The 13,041-nt window shown below is 47.7% G+C and overlaps 1 protein-coding gene across 2 annotated transcripts in view; it reads right to left on the reverse strand.

Moving 5' to 3' along the window:
• Positions 1-13,041, reverse strand: part of REL (REL proto-oncogene, NF-kB subunit) — a 54,888-nt gene that overhangs the window by 19,070 nt on the left and 22,777 nt on the right. For both annotated transcript variants that reach the window (XM_081904066.1, XM_081904065.1), the window contains exon 4: positions 8,685-8,776. In XM_081904066.1, coding sequence (XP_081760192.1) covers positions 8,685-8,776 — 92 coding nt within the window. The remainder of the gene's footprint in view (positions 1-8,684; positions 8,777-13,041) is intronic.

Consider the following 13,041-nt stretch of genomic DNA (forward strand, 5'->3'; position numbering starts at 1 on the left):
AAAGATGTGGCAAGGACCATTGGCATCTGCAGCGGGGGTCAGAAAATGACTAGGCACTGAGTCCCAAGACAGCTGGCAGGTCGAGATCCTACTCATAGCTAAGTCTCATGACCCTGTGAACACTCTCATCCCCCATAGCCCTAGGCACTAGCCACAAACCATTCAATGCACACATTTCCAGCACCACCTACACCCACTCAAGCCCCCTCCCCAAACACCAGACACCTTCACCTACTAGTACATTATGGTCACAAAATACCAGCTTTTGCCCACTCACCCCACAACATGACTCACTCACCCACCCACCCACCCACAGGCAAACTCCCCCTTGCATGTTTGGGCCCAGACTGCCACACCTCCCCACCATCCACCCACATTTATTTGTGGGCATTGCAGACATTGATAGCTGCCAGGCTGCGTAAAGAGTTCTAAGAAACACGCTCCTTGTTAACTGTCCTGTGTTAAGCACACCCCGTCTGACTGCTCCTTCCCCAACCCCTCTCTGGCTGCAGCAGAGTCTAAACTGCTTCCTCTAATGCAGAGGTTCCCTAACTTATTTGGCTGACTGATTCCTTTTCAGAAAAAATAAATAAATCATCCAGCACCCCCCGGAAATCTGCCTTCTTTAAGCGGACAAAGAGATGCAGCCACTAATTTGCGTTCTTTTACGTGTCTGTATTCCTAATTACGTCCTGCAACATAGTAAAGAAAGATGATGTTGTAAATAATAATAATAAGGTAAAGGGACCCCTGACCATTAGGTCCAGTCGTGGCCGACTCTGGGGTTGCGTCGCTCATCTCGCTTTATTGGCCGAGGGAGCCGGCCTACAGCTTCCAGATCATGTGGCCAGCATGACTAAGCCGCTTCTGGCAAACCAGAGCAGTGCATGAAAATGCCGTTTACCTTCCCACTGGAGTGGTACCTATTTATCTACTTGCACTTTGAAGTGCTTTTGAACTGCTAGGTTGGTAGGAGCAGGGACAGAGCAATGGGAGCTCACCCCGTCGTGGGGATTCGAACCGCCGACCTTCTGATCAGCAAGTCCTAGGCTCTGTGGTTTAACCCACAACGCCACCCACATAATAATAATAATAATAATAATAATAATAATAATAATAATAATAATAATTTTTATTTATACCCCGCCTTCGCTGGCTAGAGCCGGGCTCAGGGCAGCTAACACCAGTAAAATTACAATAGAAACATAATAGGGGGGGGGAGACCCTAATTTAAAATACAGGTTAAAATGCAGCCTCATTTTAAAAGTAGCCCATAGATCAAAACCGTAAGGGGAGGGAAGACATAAGGGTCAGACTGAGCCCAAACCAAAGGCCAGGCGGAACAGCTCTGTCTTGCAGGCCCTGCGGAAAAATGTCAAGTCCCGCAGGGCCCTAGTCTCTTGTGACAGAGCGTTCCACCAAGAGGGCCAGTACTGAAAAGGCCCTGGCCCTAGAGAGACCTAGTTATGACACACTGAAGGTGCTGCAGCCCGCCTGCCAGGCAAACTACGATCCGCCTCTCGGGTCTGGGGGGAGTCAAAAAGGGTTCACCCAAACCCAGGGAAAGCCCTCGCCTCCAGCATGGCTGCCAGATCGAGCGGGGGGGGGGCATTGTTACTGCCCCACAATGGTGCCTGACCTGGCCATAAGCGTCATTACAAAACAGACTATACACATATGAGTGGTTTTTCATATTTCTCTTCTCTTCTCTTTTTTGTTTATGCTTTCACTGCCCCCCTATTTTTATTCAACACCCCCCAATTGCACTACTACCCCCCTAGATTGTTCCAGTGCCCCCCAGGGGGCAATATGTGTCTGGAGGCGGTTGGAGGATGGATGGCGGCTAACAGATTGAGACTGAATCCTTATAAGACAGAAGTGCTGTTTTGGGGGGACAGGGGGTGGGCAGGCTCCCTGGTCCTGAATGGGGTAACTGTGCCCCTGAAGGACCAGGTGCGCAGCCTGTGAGTCATTTTGGACTCACAGCTGTCCATGGAGGTGCAGGTCAATTCTGTGTCCAGGGCAGCTGTTTATCAGCTCCATCTGGAACGCAGGCTGAGACCCTACCTGCCCGTGGACTGTCTTGCCAGTGGTGCATGCTCTAGTTATCTTTCGCTTGGACTACCGCAATGCGCTCTATGTGGTGCTACCTTTGAAGGTGACCCGGAAACTACAACTAATACAGAATGCGGCAGCTAGACTGGTGACTGGGAGTGGCCGCCGAGACCACATAACACCAGTCTTGAAAGACCTACTCTGGCTCCCAGTATGTTTCCGAGCACAAGTCAAAGTGTTGGTGCTGACCTTTAAAGCCCTAAACGGCCTCGGTCCAGTATGCCTGAAGGAGCGTCTCTACCCCCACCGTTCTGCCCAGACACTGAGATCCAGCGCCAAGGGCCTTCTGGCAGTTCCCTCACTGTGAGAAGCCAAGTTACAGGGAACCAGGCAGAGGCCTTCTCAGTAGTGGCGCCCACCCTGTGGAACGCCCTCCCACCAGATGTCAAAGAGAAAAACAACTACCAGACTTTTAGAAGACATCTGAAGCTTTTGATGTTTAATAGACTATTGCATTTTAATATTTTGTTGGAAGCCCCCCAGAGTGGCTGGGGAAACCCAACCAGATGGGTGGGGTATAAATATTATTATTATTATTATTATTATTATTATTATTATTATTATTATTATATCGCCCACTTTGGGAAACACTGTTCTAATGAAATTATATCACTCCCCATATATGTACACACTGCACTGGAAGAACATTTCCCCACATCCCACCAGGACCCTGGGAACTCATCCAACACAGAGCTACAATTCCCAGCACCCTCAATGAACTACAGTTCCCAGGATTCTTGTTGGGGGGGGGAGCTTTAAATGTATACTGTAGTATGTATACAGGGAGAGTGATTGCCTCTCTGTCTTCCAGTGAGTTGTTTCCAGCCCACAACCAAAGCATGAAAGCAGGTAGCCCTAATCTGTTATTCAATTTCCACCCTCAGCCACAAGCGGCATTCAAAGTGGAATCGGACCGGGAGGCTCCTTCCAATATCTCTGCTGACAGCTGTCCTCCTACACCCACCGGCTTAATCTCTGTTTCTACCGGCATCCCACTGAAAGCTTGTGCTTCGCTAGCGAGCTCATTAACCACGGCCAATCCCACAGAGAAGAGAGCTGCTTCCTCATGATCGCAGCCTCCCCGTGACGTGTCAGTTTCGGTGGAACGATTGCAGTGAACTGTAGGAGGGCCGCAGAGTGTGATAGATAGGGGAGCTTTCGCGGAGAGCTGGCGCAGGCCTGTGTGACGCCTTGGCGCGAGTTGCGCAAAGCAAAGCGAAACCCACAACTCTTCCCTCCTCTGCCGAACTTCAAGCAATCCCACCTGTTCTGCGAACGCTTTGCTCAGGCCTTTTCTGCGTTTCAAAGCTGCAACTCTGTACAGTGGTACCTCGGGTTAAGAACTTAATTCGTTCTGGAGGTCCGTTCTTAACCTGAAACTGTTCTTAACCTGAAGCACCACTTTAGCTAATGGGGCCTCCCGCTGCCGCTCGGCCGCCGGAGCACGATTTCTGTTCTCATCCTGAAGCAAAGTTCTTAACCCGAGGTACTATTTCTGGGTTAGCGGAGTCTGTAACCTGAAGCGTCTGTAACCTGAGGTACCACTGTATGTAGTTTAAAAAAACCCATTGACAACAATGCACAGTCAAACTTCGCTCGTCGAACGTAATCCGTTCTGGAAGGCTGTTCATCTTCCAAAACATTCGACAACTAAAAACGGAAAGCAAAAGCGTCAATACAATAGGGAAATTCAAAACAGAAGCCGTGTAGCACGTTCGGCTTCCGGAAATTGTCCCAAAACCGGAGCAGGTTTACTTCCAGATTTTCGTCGTTCGGGAGCCAAAATGTTCCAAAACGGAGGGGTTCAGGAACCGAGGTTTGACTGTACAGCATTTCAACCATTTGTAATACATGAAACATTAAATAATATATACAGTGCCAAAATAATAATGACATGCGCAGCTCAATAGCTCAGAGCCAAGCAGTCAACATATTCCTTAAATACGTCCCTGAGAGCAACTTGTTCTGGTGCGATCCCAACGGAACTCCGACAATGGCATTGAATATATTAATTAAGATTTTGTATACTGGAAGTTGTTGAAATGCCATACATTATTGTTAATGAATTTTTGTAAACTACATACTCAACCGTAGGAAAAGTAAAATCTGAAATGTAACAAAAATTGAGACAGAAACTCCTTAAAATCCCAATGTGTTCTGAGTCTGAGTAGGCGGGTTATGTCACATTTAAGGGAAACTATGGGCTTCCTTCAGCATTCTCAAAGAAAGAAAGAAAGAAAGAAAGAAAGAAAGAAAGAAAGAAAGAAAGAAAGAAAGAAAGAAACCATTTACTCATCTATTTATTGCAACCAACTAACCAGATTTTGGTTTTGGTTTTTTAAAAAAACAAAAACAAAAACACAGATTGCTAAATGAACTGTAACGTTTCATTGATTTATAAGATTTCTTAAATTTTAAAATTCAAAGGGAGTCAACGACGTGTAAAAGATAATGAAATACACACTTTCGTATCCCCACAGCAAATGGATTGAATCAGCTGCTCAACTGAGACAGCAGGCTAAACCATGGATTGCCCCAAACACAAGTTTGAGCCAAACAGTGACTTGGTTCAGTCATAAGGTAAGGAAAAGGAGGGCTGCACCACCAATCGGGGGGGGGGGGGAGGGGATAATGTGGAAAACCACACATGTGCAGAAATTATGTTTTAATGATCTCTGGCGTAGAAGGTGCAAGAAAATACAGAATGAGGTGTAGTCTAAATTGCCGAACAATATGTAATCATCCCAATGTCAAGCGTTAGGCCAGGCTTCCTCAACCTCAGCCCTCAAGATGTTTTTTTTGGCCTACAACTCCCATGATCCCTCGCTAGCAGGACCAGTGGTCAGGGATGATGGGAACTGTAGTCTCAAAACATCTGGAGGGCCGAGGTTGAGGAAGCCTGCGTTAGGCACTTAAACAACAAACCAGACAAACAGCTAGCCTTGAACCCCACTTGCTGAAAAATAAGTCAGTCTCCCACAATAGTATATTTTGCTCCCTCCTCCTCAGCAGCCCCCAATATTCTCCTCCTCCACTCACACACTGTTCAAGGGACACTGGTGGTCCTGCAGATGGGAGCATGGAGGGGGAGAATTATGCTCAGTACTACAACAAACAAACAAACCAAAACAGTCCGGTAAGTACCATATTTTTGGCCCTATAGGACGCACTTTTTCCCCTCCAAAAATGAAGGGGAAATATGTGTGCGTCCTATGGGGCGAATGCAGGCTTTCGTTGAAGCCTCGAGAGCAAGAGGGGTCGGTGCGCACTGACCCCTCTCGCTCTCCAGGCTTCAGGAGAGCCCCACCGCCAGCCCCGCAGGCTTGGGGGACAGCGGGGAGGCGCAGCGCACCATCCCGCTGTCTCCCGACGTGGTTTCAAGGCTGGCAGCAGGGAGAAGTGCGCTTCTCCCCGTCGCTAACCCCGCAAGCTTGGGGGACAGTGGGGAGGCGCAGCTCGGGCTTCCCCAGCCCCGTGCCTGGGGAAAAAAAAATTAATTTGCCCCCCTTTATTCCCCCCCCCCAAAAAACCATCTAGGTGCGTCCTATGGGCTGGTGCGTCCTATAGGGCAAAAAATACGGTATGTTCATTGCTCACAGGGTGCAGGATATAGGGGAATGGGGACCTGGTGAGGGAGAAGTGAAGGAATGGAGTGGCTTTGAAGAGAGAGTGGCTGGATGGCAGCCTGGAGCATTGAACTGAAGTTCTCCTCCTTATTGCAATATTAATAATACTGACCTATCTAAAGTGAATTCGGACGCGGGTGGCACTGTGGGTTTAACCACAGAGCCTAGGACTTGCCGATCAGAAGATCGGCGGTTCGAATCCCCGCGACGGGGTGAGCTCCTGTTGCTCGGTCCCTGCTCCTGCCAACCTAGCAGTTCAAAAGCACATCAAAGTGCAAGTAGATAAATAGGTAAACAGTGGGAAGGTAAACAGTGTTTCCATGCGCTGCTCTGGTTCACCATAAGCGGCTTAGTCATGTTGGCCACATGACCCGGAGGCTGTACGCCGGCTCCCTCGGCCATTAAAGCGAGATGAGCGCCGCAACCCCAGAGTCGGCCACGACTGGACCTAATGGTCACGGGTCCCTTGACCTTATCTAAAGTGAATACTGGAAGGCATGGCTAGGGAACCTTTTCAGCCCAGTGGACCAGATATTTGACCTCCAAGACCCCAGCAGGTGAACTTAGACAGGTGGGCAGCCCAATAAGCAGGTGATCGTCAATGATTTGGAAAGGGCCGCAGAAGGCGCTTTGAAGGCACTGGTATTGGTGGTGCCTTCAAAGCCCCTTTTAGCCAAGCCTCACCTTTCCCCGGCCTGCGCTGGATGTTAGGAACATAAAAAGACAAAGCATGCAAAGCACTTGAACGCTTAAAAGCACCATCCAAATTCAAAGGAATAACAACACATTGGGAATAAAGGAGAATTTGCACAGCCCAGTTTACAGAGCCTCTGGTTTTCCTTTTCGACCTCTTTCCTTTTTCCTTCCCCACCCACACCAGATAAGAGACTGGACATTGCCAAAAGGAAACATATCCCCTTTAGGTAACGACTGTGTCTGAGGACCTACTTAGTGTGCAGAAGGTCCAAGGCTCAATTGCCAGCATCTCCTGCTAAAAAGGCTCAGGTAGCAGGTGATGATACAGGTCTCTGTCTGAGAGCCACTGCTACTCAGAGTAAGGTAAAAAATGGGGAAAGGACCCCTGGATGGTTAAGTCCAGTCAAAGGTGAGTATGGGGTTGCAGCGCTCATCTTGCTTTCAGGCCGAGGGAGCCAGCGTTTGTCCACAAACAGTTTTCTGGGTCATGTGGCCAGCATGACTAAACTGCTACTGGTGCACGGAGGACCATGACAAGTTCCAAAGCACAAGGAAGAGCCGTTTACCTTCCCGCCGCAGTGGTACCTATTTATCTACTTGCACTGGCATGCTTTCGAACTGCTAGGTTGGCAGGAGCTGGGACAGAGTAACAGGAGCTCACCCCGTTGCGGGGATTTGAACCGCTGACCTTCTGATTGGCTACCCCCAGAGGTTCAGTGGTTTAGACCACAGTGCCACCTGCATCCCTTCAGAGTAAGAAGATACTGAACTAGATGGACACATAGTTTGACCTGGTACAAGGCAACTTCCTATGCTCCACTGTGACTCGCTGCAACCATCTATTTTCTTCAACGGCATGTTGTACAATTCACAATTAGGCAATAGTGTGTCACATAAGCGAGACAGAACCCTGTCACTCCAAGTTCTTTGACTTCAATTTGCCTGTTCAGAGCTCTCTTTTTCTGATTGTGCTTGTGTAACCCAGGGGTCACCAATCTTTCTCAGCTCAGGGACACTTTTAGAAAATGGAGAGAGTGTTGTGGGAAGCACAAAATGCCCATTTCACAGCAAGGAAAACTACCGGTAATGATGTTCAGAAAAGAACTCCCTAAAAAAAAGGGGGGGAATTCCAGGTACACAGTAAAGTTTACATTTTTAGATGTTCCCTTAAAATAACTTCAGAGAATGCCTATACTATGAAGTGTTGGAGTAACCCTGGCTCTGACCTCCAAGTTCAGGTTGTCCTCCCTAATACTTCATTTCCACGAGACCAGGGTTAGGGAGTGTTTTTCAGCATGAGGACCTGGTTTCCTTCTGGGCAACTTTCTGAGGTTTGCACGCCCATGGTGGGTGGGGCCAGAGGCAAAGGTGGGAGGAGCAATTAATGCAAATGTTACCTTTGTAAAGCAGGCTAGTTTCGACACACTCAAACACCCTTCCCTATCCTTCATCAAGCTACTGGTCAAAGCTCATTCAGATGACAGGTGTGGCTGGTGCCTGTTGGGTCTGGGAAGGTGGAAGGGCTGGGAGGGCAATAGAAGGTGGAGCCAGAGCGAATTACAGGTGGAGTCCACTATTTAGTTTTGTCCCCCATCCTCCTCCCTGCCAAGCTCTGTGAAGGCGAAACTGTGCCCCGTTCACCCTGTTGGGAATAGCCTCCGCTGGCAAACAAGATGCATTCTATCTGAGCCAAGGACAAATTCCAGCTTGGCAAAAACCACTAAACAAGGGTGTGAAGAAGAAGAGTTTGGATTTGATATCCTGCTTTATCCCCCACAAAAAACACTCTGTGAGGTGAGTGAGGCTGAGAGACTTCAGAGAAGTGTGACTAGCCCAGGGTCACCCAGCAGCTGCATGTGGAGGAGCAGAGACGCGAACCGGGTTCACCAGATTACGAGTCCACCGCTCTTAACCACTACACCAAGCTGGCTCTCCGCTGAAGCAAGGCCAGTGGGCGATATGGACTCAGGAAAGAGGGTGTGGCTGCGGGGTGTGTGTGTGTGTGCAAAACAGGCCTGATATTCCCTAGCCCTGCCATACTGTTTGTTGCATTATTTCAAGCAACATCTTCAGCAGCAAATGCATGAATTACTTGAGCTAAGCATCTAATAGGATGGGAGTTCTACAAGCACATAGCTGCTCCAGCCTGCCCCTTGACATGGCTTGGCACATTCCGAGAAAACGAGCATCCCATAAATGAATCCATTGAATAAAATGTTGGCAAAGTAAATTGCCACGGTTACTTACCACTGAAGGGGTTGATTTGCTTAGTGATCCGGGAGACGATCGATTCCTTGAGCTCTCTTTTCTTCACACACTGTATGCCCAGATTCTGAAATCTGGAACACGCACAGTCAACCATTAGCAGATTAAAAAAAAAAACGAAGAAGCAACAGCAACACAATATTGGCTTGAAATGACTTATTGTGGAAATTCTGAGCTTGATCAGGAACAATTCATTGGGCTCATTGAGCTATCTCTTGTCCCTTCCCAGAAACCATGGGTCTGGTTAGGTTTTCTGCTCCTCTTGGTTTTCTGTGTGCGCCACTTCTTCCCCCAGGAAAACCTGCTCTTTACTGCTGAACTGGAGCAAACGTCAAGCCACGGAAAACCCGATCAGCATTTGCTCTGATTCAGGGGTAAATAGCGGGTTTCCCCAGGGAGAAGTGGCGAGTCAAGGAGAACTGTGGACGAGCACTCAGTGTGCGGCAGCTGTGAGAAAGACAAATTCCATGGATCATTAGGAAAGGAATTGAAATCGAAACTGTTGATATCGTAAAGTCGCTATGCAAATTGACGGTGGAATACTGTGTCACCTCCAAAGGAAACTAGAGAGTTAGAAAAGGGAAACCAGCACGATGAAGGGGATGGAGCAAGACTTGGGACTTTTCAGTTTTGGAGGAAAGGTGAATAAGAGATGCCACAATAGAAGTTTATAGAATTGTGTGAGGCATAGAGAAAGTGGGGAGAGATAAGCTGTTTCTCCCTCTCTCATGACACATAATAATAATAATAATAATAATAATAATAATAATAATAATAATAATTTTATTATTTATACCCCGCCCATCTGGCTGGGTTTCCCCAGCCACTCTGGGTGGCTTCCAACAGAATATTAAAATTCAATAGTCTATTAAACATTAAAAGCTTCCCTAAAGAGGGCTGCCTTCAGATGTTGTCTAAAAGTCTGGTAGTCGTCGTTCTCGTTGACATTTGATGGGAGAGCGTTCCACAGTGCAGGTGCCACTACCGAGAAGGCCCTCTGCCTGGTTCCCTGTAGCTTTGTTTCTCGCAGCGGGGGAACCGCCAGAAATTATTAGAGCTTCAGTTGTATTAGAGGGCAGATCCAAGGGGGCGAGAGAGTTTAGAGCCTATTATTTCTTGGGCTGTTTTTTGCATTAGTGTGTTATCATAGCAAATGATGAAATACTGAAGAATGACCTTTCCTTTTAAGAATGACTGCTTTACTTTGTTGACTAAACTCTAAGATTCCTTCGATTTGTCAAACAGGCACTGAGCTTTGTGTGAACTAGGCTTTGTTTATCTTGCTTTCAGTTCTGTATTTTGTTACACACACAAACACACACACACACACACACACACTGTGATTTTATGGTGTGAACCACCCTGAGATTTACAGATGTAGGGCGGTACAAAAATTAATAATAATAATAATCAGTGTTACTCCAAATTAACTGATAAGCCACTTGGAAAATTTTGAGAAGTGCAAATTTCAAAGGATAGCTGTGCTTTGGTTAGTGTGTTGTCTCGGAAAGCCTTTAAATGCAAACTGAAACCAGTTCCTCCCACCATCCCCCCTAAAATGAGGTTTGACCTGATACCGAAGAGTTAGGCACAGCCCCCAGCCATTCAGACAACCCTGCAGTGACTGTGCCTCAATTGGCATTGGGATTTCTTACAAAATGGCAGGCCTAAGTGGACTGGGTTCAGCATCTGATCAGCCTTTTTTCTTTTTATGGCAAACATCAGTGAGTCCATACCAGTATTTACCAAACCAGCTGTTTTTGGACTACAGTTCCCATAATCCCTGACACTGGGCCTGCTAGCTAGGGATGATGGGAGTTGTAGTCCAGAAACAGACCGAGACCCAAGTTTGGGAAACACTGGTATAGACCATGGGTAGGCAAACTAAGGCCCGGGGGCCAGATCTGGCCCAATCGCCTTCTAAATCCGGCCCACAGACGGGCTGGGAATCAGATGGTGGCACACAGGAATTTGGAGCAAGGAATAGGCAGTGTTAAACACTCCCCACAGACTTTTAAAAGACATTCTGTTTAGGGAAGCTTTTAATGTTTAATAGACTATTGTATTTTAATATTCTGTTGAAAGCTGCCGAGAGTTGCTGGGGAAACCCAGCCAGAGAGGCGGGGTATAAATATATTATTATTATTATTATTATTATTATTATTATTATTATTATTACCCAGCCCCAAAAAATCCTGCTGCCACTGGCAAATCCAGGTGTGTTCTAAGACAATGGGAGTCCCTGCACCTACCAGATATCAACACTTGGAGGCAAGGGAAGAGTGTAGAATTGGGGCAGGTGTCCTTTCTTGGGACAAAGGTAGCTGTACTCCACCTCTGGAGACAGGGCCGGCCTGCCCATGAGACAGACTGAAGCAGATACCTCAGGCGGGGGAATCCCATGGGACGGTGGTGTCCCCTGTGGCTCATGCGGCTGCTTCCAGCGAGAGCTTGTGGAATTCTCATGAGATCTCGCCAGAAGCCGATGTAGCTATAACCTCAGGCACACAACCCCAGAAATCAAAGCTTCAGCAGGGACGACACCTTCCCGTTTCACCTCAGGTGGCAAAACGGGCCGGGATGCCCCCTGTGTGGAGAGACCTCCTGGGTCTACCCTCCCGGCACAATCATTTGTGGGTCTGCCATTCCCTCAGCTGCCAAACCAATGGCCCAACGGCTACGGCTGCTTCGATGACTAGGATGTTTTGTCAACATTCAGGTGCTTTGCAAGACCCAGCGGTGCGCACCCATCTCCTCCGTGAGTCACAGGAAGGACGGCGACTTCCTTTCAGAACTGGATGTTCTGCTCTGATATGAAGTGCCACAGTTCAAAAAAGGAAAACCGCTGTCGCTCTGTTTTTGCCTCTTTCACAGGGAGATGAAAGCGTGTGTTTCTCTTCCACTAGCTCTTTGGCCCAGTAGTGATGTATGGAAGTGAGAGCTGGACCATAAAGAAGGCTGATCGCCAAAGAATTGATGCTTTTGAATTATGGTGCTGGAGAAGACTCTTGAGAGTTCTATGGACTGCAAGAAGATCAAAGCGATCCATTCTGAAGGAAATCAGTCCTGAGTGCTCAGTGAAAGGACAGGTCGTGAAGCTGAGGCTCCAATACTTTGGCCACCTCATGGGAAGAGAAGACTCCCTGGAAAAGACCCTGATGTTGGGAAAGATGGAGGGCACAAGGAGAAGGGGACGACAGAGGACGAGATGGTTGGACAGTGTTCTCGAAGCTACAAACATGAGTCTGACCAAACTGCGGGAGGCAGTGGAAGACAGAAATGCCTGGCGTGCTCTGGTCCATTGGGTCGCGAAGAGTCGGACACGACTAAACGACTAAACAACACCTCTTTGGCAGAAATTCCAAGTGGCAGGGATCTGTTGTGTAGTAGAGGAGATGCACAAGGTCCAGAGCGGGAACAATGATACGACCTGCCAGAATGCCCAGGGTCTCCTCAGCTCTGGCTAGTGAATGCAGTGATAATGAGGCTTTCAAGTTAATTTGAGACAGATTAGCATAGAGAAGGCATAGGCAAACACGGCCCTCCAGATGTTTTGGGACTACAATTCCCATTATCCCTGACCACTAGTCCTGTTAGCTAGGGATCATGGGAGTTGTAGTCCCAAAACATCTGGAGGGCTGAGTTTGCCTATGCCTGGCCTAGAGGTAGTGTGGCTATTTTTAAATACAGCTTTATCCAGGAAATCTATGCCATAACCAGGACCTTCAAAATAGCAAATTCCCTTGAAATGCACCAATATGTACATTTACGGTACAAGTCGTCTAACTCAGAAGTAATTGAGTTCAGGGGTGCTGCTCTCAAGTAAGCAGGTATAGGATTGTAGCCTTACAGTACAAATTTGGAATCCTAGAACTGTAGAGTTGGAAGGACTACAATTCCCATCATCACTAGCTAACAGGACCAGTGGTCAGGGATGGTGGGAATTGTAGTCCCAAACATCTGGAGGGCCCGAGTTTGCCTATGCCTGACCTAGTCCAACCCCCTGAGAAGTAATGTCTACTGAGAAGCAAGTCCTATTGAATTCAGTAGGTCTTACTACCAGGAAAGCAGGTTTGGATTACTGCAGTCATAACCCCGCTTACCTGGGAGTAAGCTCCACTGAGATCAGAAGGACTTGTTTGCAAGTAGACATGACTGGGATCACACTGTGAGGCTGGAATTCTAAGCCTACTTACACGGGAGTAGATCCCATTTAATTCAGTCGGATAGTAGATTACGGCTTGCGCCGTCAATGCACACGGAATGGAATTTACTCTGAAGTTTACTCGATGCCTTCAGACTTCTCTTTTATGAACGTGAGCAGGTTAAATGGAATAGC

The sequence above is a fragment of the Podarcis melisellensis genome (genome assembly GCF_964234715.1).
Source record: "Podarcis melisellensis genome assembly, chromosome: 3".
Taxonomy (NCBI): domain Eukaryota; kingdom Metazoa; phylum Chordata; class Lepidosauria; order Squamata; family Lacertidae; genus Podarcis; species Podarcis melisellensis.